At 37.1% G+C, this 10,709-nt stretch overlaps 2 protein-coding genes across 3 annotated transcripts in view; one reads left to right on the top strand and one right to left on the bottom strand.

The window, feature by feature from the left end:
* Nucleotides 1–1,543: 1,543 nt before the first annotated feature.
* Nucleotides 1,544–6,772, top strand: cib3 (calcium and integrin binding family member 3). Its single transcript, XM_015017018.1, has 6 exons — nucleotides 1,544–1,768; nucleotides 3,235–3,269; nucleotides 4,077–4,188; nucleotides 4,718–4,865; nucleotides 5,407–5,602; nucleotides 5,819–6,772. Exons 1-6 carry the CDS (start codon nucleotides 1,718–1,720, stop codon nucleotides 5,838–5,840), a joined length of 564 nt encoding a protein of 187 aa, XP_014872504.1. The 5' UTR covers nucleotides 1,544–1,717; the 3' UTR covers nucleotides 5,841–6,772.
* Nucleotides 6,579–10,709, bottom strand: part of rab8a (RAB8A, member RAS oncogene family) — an 18,230-nt gene continuing 14,099 nt past the window's right edge. For both annotated transcript variants that reach the window (XM_015017000.1, XM_015017008.1), the window contains exon 8: nucleotides 6,579–9,003. In XM_015017000.1, coding sequence (XP_014872486.1) covers nucleotides 8,914–9,003 — 90 coding nt within the window. In that variant the 3' untranslated portion in view covers nucleotides 6,579–8,913. The remainder of the gene's footprint in view (nucleotides 9,004–10,709) is intronic.

A 10,709-nucleotide genomic window follows, 5' to 3' on the forward strand; every position in this document is an offset into this window, starting at 1 on the left:
GCGGTTTGCTTCACTCTGGCTGCCAGTTCCTACCATAAACACAGCTGTGTTTAAATTTCATATCAAAGTTTTAGAGAGAGATTAATTATCACTATGACTGTGTTAAATTCCTCTTTAAAAATATTAAACTGAACTAAGAGAAGCACTACTTCAACAGCTCCGTTCTCTTGCTGAAGTAGAGCTTTCCTCCGACAAGCAAACTGTCGTCATAGCAGACATTGCAGACCTTAATGCGTTACCAGAGACATTTTTTTGAGTCATTATAAACCACACTAAGGCAAAGACGGTGGGCAAAAAAATTCTCTAACTAGTTCTACATCAGGTCTGTAAGGTTAGTAGCGGGGAAATAACGGAGAAATCAACAATAAAGCCCAAGAGGAAAAGTGAAGAGGGAAACAAAGTCTGGTTGGATGTGAGTGTGAACGCTGTGGGACACATTTTGCACGTACAAAATGGGAGAGTAATGACTTAAATAAAACCGACTTGTGGAAATCTGCCTTCAGGAAAATGCTTAGAAATAAACACTAGCATGAAACGGTGTTTAAATGTCAGTACAGCAGTTACTGCAGTAATGCTGCCATAGAGCTACCATTAGAATCTACACGCATAAGATCCAGCATAACTACCTTCACGTATTGATCTGGAAATAATTAGATGTTTAGTGTTGCTATTTTAATTTAACTGAGTTGTGTTTATTTGGTGCTTAGCCGTCAGCCGTGAGCTGCAGAGATGCAGGCGGGAGAAGAAAGCCATTACAGCAATGGGAAAAATGTTTTTCAGATGGACAAAGCTGGTGGAGACATACAACAAATTACACCCAAAAGTTGATTTGAAAAGTACTGATCCATGTATATACATATATATACATATATATATGTATACAGCATTGGAATAAATTAAGAGACCACTTAAAATGACCAGTTTCTCTGATTTTACTTTTTAAAGTATGTGTTTGAGTAAAATGAACATTGTTCTTTTATTAACTACTGACAACATGTCTCCAAAATTCCAAGCAAAAATCTAGTATTTATTTGCAGAAAATGAGAAATGGTCAAAACAACGAAAAGGATGCAAAGAAAACAAGTTCATATTCGTTTAGAAACAACAATATTAATGTTTTAACTCAGGAAGAGTTCAGAAATCAATATTTGGTATAATAACTATAAGGTTTTCAATGGGTTTCAGTGCAGTGGGCTCTTCATTTTCTCCAGAGCTGTATATTTAATCTGTCCCACTTTGCATGATCTAAAATCGCAGGAAAATACATAAAACTTTGAGGCTGCAATGTGATGAAATGTGAAAAAGTTCAAGGTTAGTTTGCAGCTCAAACAAAACATCAACCATGTTGTCATCAGCCATCAAAGTTTCTTTCAGTGCGTTACAAAACCTTGTCTGTAAAGAATGTAACCTGATCAGCGAGCGAGGCGTTGGCCATAGAGTGGCACTAAAGGGGGTTGAAACCGCTTGGCATGATGCTGGACGACAGCCCTCATTCATTATCAGAGGGGCTGCTATTCACAATGGAGCAAACGATGAAATGCTCCCATTATGGTGGCAAGCAAAGGGCCCGGCTGCGGCCCGACACCCGATCTCCTCTTTGGCTCTGGCCTCCTTTTGTCCCGGTATTTCATATCTGACTGGGCCTCTCTAATAAAAACCATTCGCTCGGTGCTGGAGCCGCGATGGATCTGTGCTTTTGGAGCTTGAAAGCTCAGACATGGGGAATAAACAAACCATCTTCACAGCGCAGCAGCTCGACGCATATCAGGTCAGTATCAATCTCGTTCTCTGTACAAACTGGAGCATCAACTCGATGTTTGCAACTTTAGTGGTAAAACAGATTAAATTTGTTCTTAATTTATTCTTCATTGGGAAAATAAGTACTAGCCACGGCCACAGAATGCAATGCAAAATGTACCCTGATGGTGTTTGTTGATTTGATTTACTCTAATACACTGAAACCAATAAAAGAACAAACAAAACAAAACAATAGCATCAAGGTACATGGATGTAGTTACATTTTAAAACTAGTTTTAAATTCAGTCAACTTAAAAAAATGTTGACAATAAAAAATATATATTTTATTTATTATTATTAATATCTATTACTATTAATAATAATAATAATAATAATAATAATAATAATAATAATAATAATAATAATAACATAATTGCTGTTATTATTATACGTTTTTTCCAGATTTCTTGTATTGTTTCTCACTTAAATGTTTTAGATTATCAAACTGATTTTAATATAACAATAACTGGCATGCTGATGTTTTATTCTTCTTTAAATAATATTTCTAAATCAGCCGCATTGGAGAGTTTTTGAGCATAAACTGTGTCATGCATGACAGAGCAGACCAACTATTTTGGTTTTGTTTTATCCTAAAATGATGGTTGAACATTTTCCTTATAAGAATTTATTGTGTGAGAACAAAATTCATTGATCCTGAAACAGGAAAGCATCCCCAGACTGTCACACTTTCTTAAATGCTGTGTTAGTTTTATAATGTTCCTCTGTTTTGTCATCAATCCACAAATTTTGGGGATTTTTCCAAATCTCTTGGCAATCATCAAGATGTTTGTGCGTTTTGTTTTTTGTTTTGTTTTTTTAGAAAATGTGATTTTTATGGTCAGCAGTCTCTCTAGATGCCTATTTTTCACCCAACTCGCTTTCTTACTCTTAAATCAGGACCTCTGACCTTAACTGAAACAAATGACTGATTAGTAATTTTGATTTGGTGGCCACATTTGGAAAGGTTCATTACTGTTCTCCTCTTTAGTGAATAATGTCTGAAAACACCAGAAATGGCTTTGTAACTCTTTCCACAACCTTTTGGTTCTTCTCTTTTCTTGCATTTATTCAGATAAAGGTTTATTGTTTTGCACCATTTTAATCAGCTTCCTGCTGCCGGACAGGTTCAGTTCAGGTGATTTTGTGATTTTCCAGGGCATGCAATATTGAGGTCTGATGCGATTCATGAAACTGAGCCAGAAATGTGGTTTTATCTCAATTCATTCACAATTTAAGAACATAAAGTTGGACAGCCTTTCCCTCCTAATAAATTTGAAATCTGCTGTATGCATTTACTAAAGTTCTGTTTTTTGATATTAAAATTGTTAAGAGGATCTGAAACGTTTAATTAATGTTTATATTAACAAAACACAGTTGCATTGTGTGAAAACAGTGATTTACTTTCTGCAAGTTCAATGTTGTTTCTTGTATTTGCAGGACTGTACATATTTCACTAGAAAAGAAATTTTCAGGTGAGCATAAAATATATACAACACCTTTGTCTTTTATTTTTTTTCTATTTATTCATTGTTTTCATTAACTTTGGTAAAAGTTAATAATTTTCCAAAGTAATCCAATATTACACTAAATACTAGTTTGAGAACATCTCTTGAATGGGACGGGGGAAAAATAACCCAGATTAAGAAATATTTTGGAGCAAATGAAACAATTTCTCTAAAATTAATGAAGATTTTTCCTCTTGCATAATTCATCATATATTTATTACGCCGATCAGACAGTTGGCAAACCTCAATTAAAAATCAGTGACATCCTGGCTATGAATACAATGTCATGAGAACATTTGCCATTCAAGAAAGAAATACTTACTACAAAATAACTCTTTGCCTAAATTTTAACAAACCTGCAGTCAGGAATAGTTGAAACATTTAAAACAAACGTGATTGTGACGAATAAGACCGGAAGAGTTGAACTGCATTAAATGTTTCATTGAGATTTTATACCACTGCAATAAATGCAAATGCATTTAACATGAAGGTTTTCTGCCAAAATCCCTTGTTTTCTACCTATTCCTTTACAGTAAATCTAAACTCTCATCGATCTGACCCGTCATGCTGTGGGTCGGACTTCCTCTCAAATCAGATTCAGTTTAAGTTTAACTTTCTGATTTTCAAATGCTTATACTTGAATGTTCTTGATGCTTTATGCTCGTTAAGAAGCCTTTTCTATTATTAGCAACCAATGTTTAACAATGCATGCCATCTAATTTAAAAGATGATTTGTAATCCAACACTGAAAGTGAATGTTTTGGACCATCCTAGACTGTTCTACCGCTATCGGGATTTGGCACCGCAGCTCGTTCCTCTTGACTACACCAACCACCCAGATGTGAAGTTACCATACGAGCTGATTGGCAGCATGCCGGAGCTGAAGGTAGACCCACTGGTCCGCAAAAAGCCCCGCAGACCAGCTCTCCCCCTGTTCCCCATCCATAATTAATGACCAACTAATCGACAGAATTCATTGAAAGGTTATATGTTACCCGACTCCTTCAAACTTGAAGAATGCTGCTGGGTCCCTGAGGGCTCCTTTGTTAGAAATAGGTCAATTATATGCTCCTTTACGCAGAGGCAAGCAATGTAAACAAATATTTACTGCTAACTGGCAGGCACTGAGAAAAGGAGGGACCTGGAACACATTGAGGTCAAACTTTGGTCTAAATAAGGACCTTTCCAACGTTTTAAAAAATTTAAGTCGATCAATATCTCTGAGAAACTTGTTTGGAGTCCAGTCGATCTAATATTTGTTCTCAATTTTGAGTGACAATTGGGTCCCTCGGGTTATGCCGCCCTGCGCAGACAGCCATTTTCTCCATAGAAAAATTTAGAAATAAGTTTGTGTGTTAAAGTTTTGGCATTTTCCAGTTCATCACTCAAGCAGTTTTGGTGGTCTTTGTGCTCAGGACAACCCATTTCGTCAAAGGATCGCTGAGGTTTTCTCTGAGGATGGAGAGGGAAACATGACGCTGGACGACTTCTTGGACATGTTCTCGGTGCTCAGTGAGATGGCGCCTCGTGACCTCAAGGCCTACTATGCCTTCAAAATATACGGTAAACCTTCACAGGGCAAATTTTATGTTCAAATATGTTGCGTGTTTTCTCCTTTAACCTGTGGTAATTTACATAAGTATAACATCATTGATATCAATGCATAAATAAATTACTGTTGATTTTATTTATCCATTATAGTACTAAAAAGCAGTAGATTAATCACAAGGGTTGATTGATCACATTATTCAAAAAAGTCTCTTTATGTGGGAGGGGTGAGACAATAAAATACGGTTTTTGACAAGGCCAGACAAGCAACCAACAAGAAAGCAGCAGGTGGTTTCTGAATTGTAAGTCAAAAACAAAACACTTGGATGGCACATACAGCAGTGAAACCAACTGAACAGCTTGGGTTGCTAGGTGACGGGCTGGGCGTGGCTGGAGTTGCTAGGTAACGGCGAAGTGCCTGTGGAATTTTTCAAATGGCTCACTTTCCAGAACCCAAAAAAGAAACTTGAGCGCAAAAGACATAGTAGTGATCACATTTAACACACGGGACTAAACATTAGATAAGACCTTTTATGTACTTTTGTTTTCGCAACAGACTTCAACGACGATGACTTCATCTGCAAGTCGGACCTGGAGAAGACGCTGAACAAGCTGACCCGTAACGAGCTAACGGAGGACGAGGTGAAGATGGTGTGCGAGAAAGTGATCGATGAGGCAGATCTGGACAATGACGGACGTCTGTCACTTGAGGATTTCCAGCACATGATTAACAGAGCTCCAGATTTCCTCAGGTAAGTAAAGCCTGGTGGCCCGCCAGGCTTATAATACACTGAAGATATTTGCATTAGAAACTAGACTAGAATTACTAGCTAAGATTTGTGTTGGGTTTTTTTGCACACGCAAAGTTGCGTTGGTCAAATACAATCCCAGTAAAATGAACTTTCTGATTGTTGCATGACAAAAAATGAATAGTACATCTAAAAATCCGCTTTTATTCTACTTCACAGCACCTTTCACATACGGATCTGAGGAAACCGGTGGCTACTTTCTCACTTGTAAAAGCTCAAATGGATGGACTGAAAATACTACAGAGCTTCACAAATCAATCTTCAGAAAACCACTCCTACTTTTCGTTTTCATTTTACCTTAGATATTTTTACCTGAAGTAAAACTGAACCCACACCGTGGAAGCCCAGTTAACCCATCTGGACAGGCATCATTAATTATGACCATCAACTGTAGATCTGTTTTGTATCTAACGGGGTTTTGGTTACACTGGGTATAAAAGAGCAGAATATTCCAGTGGCTCCCAGTGGGCCAGTAGAGACGGAGGGAGCCATTTGTCCTGAAAGCAGCTCTAGCGCGGGGTCAAGTCCTGGTCGCCTCAGCCAATGAAAACACTGGAAGGAGTCAAACCATTTTTAGATCCTTTTTTATTAAATCAAAAGTACACATATCTACAGTTGGTAGATACATTTCAGATGGGTTTAGAAAGTACAGTACAGTTTATATAGATTTATTTTTCAATGTTCAATGATATTTATATAATTTCCCCCCCACCCCTCTAAACTTCTTCCTGTGAATTTCCCAACAGACAGAATGAAAACATGGCTGCTAAAAACTTGTGTTTGCTTTATTGTAACATGTGATGGGATTTTAAGAAAAAGTAAAACAAAACAAAAAAATCAATCAGTCAAAAATAATTGCTGCTGAAGTTTAGGTTAACATGCAGTTTTCAAACAAGCCTGACCTGTTTCTGGCTCAGTGAGTGACAAAAACACATTAAATGTAACAAAGCAAATAAATTCATTTGTAAGGGTTTATGATATACAAAGGTCCAAGATTCACAATGCATAGCTCAGCTATAAGATCTGACGTTTAAGACAAATGGTCCTAGTAATCATGAGGTCCCAAATCTTTCTTTGATACTTAAAAAAAAAAAAAGAGAAGCTACAACCAAACCATAAAAATGCCTTTCTGAACGCTGTGGAGTTTCCAGAAAAACAACTAACATAAGAATGCCAACATGAGGTAAGCAGGAGAAAAGCATTTCAATTAACTTTGGCCTCCTTTTTTTCTGAATTTATGTAAATACTGACTCAAATTTGCATTTAGGTGGTTTAGCTAAAAGAAGCAAACTGTTTCTACAGCGCCACCTAGCTATTAAACATCAAAACTAAACAATGTGGAAAACACCTGAAATGAGCTTAATTCAAGCCCGTTTTGACTTGAGCAGAGCACAGACTTTTAAAGAACAAAGTGGCAGGCTTTAGCTTAAAACTCCTCTATTCTATGCCTACATACTGGATTTACATCAGTTTACAGAAATTACAAGGAAGCAAACGCTTCAAGGTGACAGATTACAGCTGAAAAACTAGTGCAAATGTTCAACACAGCTCCATATTTTTCTGTAGAATATAATGAGAGTTTTGACATCTGAGGACAAATGAAGCACAAACGTCTGATTCCAAACAGGAAGTAAATAAAGCGGCATCATCTATCCGTCTCCTAGAAAACCTAATGAATAAATACTCTATTTCTGTTATTTGTTTTTTTAAAAACTAGGGGTATTTCTACAAATTTAAATACTTAATTTTTCCATTTATGTTCATGGCAATCCATCCTTCAACCAGTTACGCCCAAACCACTATGAAGAAACATTTTAATATAGGGAGATTTAACCTGTGGTGGTAAAAATTTAATCTGGTTTCTATATTTTGGGCCTCAGAATCTGTCTGTTCTGACTGATAACATTTTAGGGCTTAATCTTAAAGAGTTTCTGAAAATACTTGGTTTTGGGTAAACACCAGGCCCACATGCCTGTGTGGCTGTCAAACACAGATGATAACGCAACCCAATCTGACAAACCGAATGTTTATTTATCATATAACAGTTTATTACTATTGGCCTCTTCAGTTATTTCCAAAGATTTAACGATATATAAATGCAACAACCAATCTGACAAGACCTGGAATAAGTCAATTTTTCTTTCATTAGAATATCAAATAACTATTTTTTTTATTGATTAAATGTGTTATAAAATGTGAAATCTCACTGTCTTCAGTGTATAAATGCATCAACCAATAGCATATGCTTCAAAACAATTCATTTTCAGTTCAACAAAAATCAACAGAGGGTTTGTTGCTTATGCTTTGATGGGAATAATCTCGTAAGTCCTTCATTTTCTGTTAGAATCAAAACTGCAACATCTATCAAGGAACCTATGGAACCATTTCACCTTTTTATGCCTTTATAGCAAGAAATTAGCATAAAGAAAAGGTTCTTTCAACCAGGAAAAGTCTCATAGTCCATCTCTACCACTAATACAAGTTGCCACTTTAAAGACCCTTTTACAAAAATATGCCACCTCTTTTTTTTATCTAAATTTGGAAAGCAGGACTGAGAAAACACAGAATGATATTTTACCTACACTTGAATGCTACTGCAAAAATAGCTTGGAGGCAGTGATCAGGACATTTTTAGTCTCATCGGATGATTGTCAAGAACAACAAACAAGAACAAAACTTTCTGAATAATTTTGAATGGACTTTATACACCTTGATATGACTTCAGCTGCTGATATGAAAAAAGTGCAACTCTGTTTCACTGAAGTTCAGAACCATAAGCCTCTGCTCAGCAACGTGTAACACAAACACCTAAAGAGTGCTATTAAAAGTAGACCAAAATACCACATTTGATTTCCAATTCAAAAACATTATAATGAGGCAAGTATCTTCTGCTGCTGGCTGTGCTACCGACTGAGAGAAATACAAGAAGCCCCCGATTTTGTAACAGAAAACACATCAGTGATGAGTCCTTTGTCAGTTAAAAACTCTTGAAAAGTAAAGACAAGTTTTCCTCTAATAATGGAAGCGACGCACCTCTGGAAGCCTTCAGAAAAGGAAGAGTGGAGGGGAAGTCCTCCGCTTACTGACAATAGTGGTTTTTGCAGACCGGGAGAACCGGGAGAGGCCATGGTTGGGTAGAATAAGCAAAAAAAAAAAAAAAAAGAAGAAGAAAAAAAGAGAGGAGGAAGTGCTGAGAGCAAGCACAGTCAAGTTGTGTCCGGCCGGCCTGAGGCCAGCATGGAAGGCTTCTGTTCTCAGAGCAAGCTGCAGCGAAAGAAACTGGTTTTTTTCTGTGGCTCGGAGATCTTGACTCCATGACTGCTGCCCTGAGGGGCGTTGCCTTCCTGCAGCAAAAATCACAAAAAAACATCAATTAAAAAAAAAAAAAAACTAGCTGAACAAGTAGTTCTGTCACAATAACAAATTTTGTTGGACGATCAATTGCAACAGAATTTATTGCCGTAAACGATGGAAATGGTCTCACAACAACAATATTGACCAATAATGGTAATGGCACAGTAACTCAAGAACACATTCTCAAAGATTGATAAACTTCAAATTCTATTGAATATTTAAAACTGGAAGACATTTTAAGTATCCAAAACTAAGTAAACAAAACAACAGAAACAACAAATAAAATTAATTATGAAATGTCTGTAAACATTGAACTTGACTGAAGACTTTTGTCAACCAGTTTTTGGTAAAAAGAGAGAGAAAAGAGAAAAACTCTAAATCATGCAAATGGAAATTATTGGGTTTGTTTTAATTTATCATGAGATTAGTTGATTTATTGTTCATTGTGACAGGCCTAGTTTTAAGAAACCCAAAATGGATTATTAAAGAAAAAAGGTACTGCTGGTTTGGATCTTACCATAATTTCCAGTACACGCAAAAGTATTATCAGTTCATAACTTTACAAACACAAACTTCAATGTTTTCTCCTTCCTAAAATAATGGAATATGTCATTTTCTGTCAAAACTGATTTATTTTTTATCAGATCATCTTTTGGAAACAAATGATCCAGGCCATTATTTTAGGAAGGTGACAATGTGTTTTCTTGGGTTTTTCTGTGATAGAGCAACAAACAACAGCACATAATTGTGGGATGGAAGGAAACTGTTTAAGGTTTTCACAAACAGAAATCTGAAAAGTGTTGGGTGCACATTTATTCACCCCTCACCAGTGTTGTAGTACTCAAGGTCGGTCTTGGTCTCAAGACCATTTATTGATGGTCTCGGTCTCGTCTCGGACTCGACCATATTTGGTCTCGGAGGTCTCAACTGGTTTATTTCAAGACCAGTCAAGACCGCAACTGTGAAAATATCACTAAACGTACAGCATACTGTCCAGTTTATTTGTTAACATCTTCGTTTTCATTGGATGCAAAATGCACTGATTAAAATCCAACCAATTACGTGTTTCTGTTTCTCCCCCCTCCCCTCCCCACCTTTCACTCGTACGTGGCGCTCTGAGACATGCACAGTGGTTTCCTCTGAGCGGCAGAAGATGTCCGTCTAATCGTCAGTAATATAATAGAGCTGCATAAATCATCAGAAATCCGATGGCCACAGCTAACTCAGCAGCGCTTCGCTTTCACAGACGGTGGGGACAACGTCTAACTTTTTTCGTCACTTAGTAGCTCAAAGAAGGTAAGCTCCGTTAACGTGATGTTAGCAAAGCTAGCTGTACAGAGACACGTTATTTGTGATGAAAAAAAGTCACTCACTGCGCTGAATTATTGTGCGGAGGTGTTGACTGACTTGTCGCATTTATGGGACAACGCTATGTCCAAAAGTCTGCAATATAGTGATGTGACATTCAGGAACAGTACGATTCATCTGCTCGTCTCTTTACTTATTAGATAGGACTGGAGTGTCGCTGAGAGCCGTTGTTCTATCAGATAGCCGTTGTTCTATCAGATAGCCATACGCTGTCAGAATAGCATACATGCAGTGAGTACCATGCCTGCGCATGCGCATTAAGAAGTCCGACAGTCAGAGGAGTTGTCAGTTCACCATACACAGCAAGTTATGACGAAAATAAGTCATT

This window comes from Poecilia latipinna, unplaced genomic scaffold (genome assembly GCF_001443285.1).
Source record: "Poecilia latipinna isolate Pla-1442-1.1 unplaced genomic scaffold, P_latipinna-1.0 Scaffold75, whole genome shotgun sequence".
Lineage (NCBI taxonomy): Eukaryota > Metazoa > Chordata > Actinopteri > Cyprinodontiformes > Poeciliidae > Poecilia > Poecilia latipinna.

What these genes read in the sequence shown, in the direction of transcription:
- cib3 (XM_015017018.1), top strand. Translation starts at nt 1,718, where the DNA reads ATGGGGAATAAACAAACCATCTTCACAGCGCAGCAGCTCGACGCATAT. An exon ending in ACTAGAAAAGAAATTTTCAG is followed by an intron (nt 3,270 to 4,076) that starts GTGAGCATAAAA and finishes GGACCATCCTAG; the next exon opens with ACTGTTCTACCGCTATCGGG. An exon ending in GCAGCATGCCGGAGCTGAAG is followed by an intron (nt 4,189 to 4,717) that starts GTAGACCCACTG and finishes CTTTGTGCTCAG; the next exon opens with GACAACCCATTTCGTCAAAG.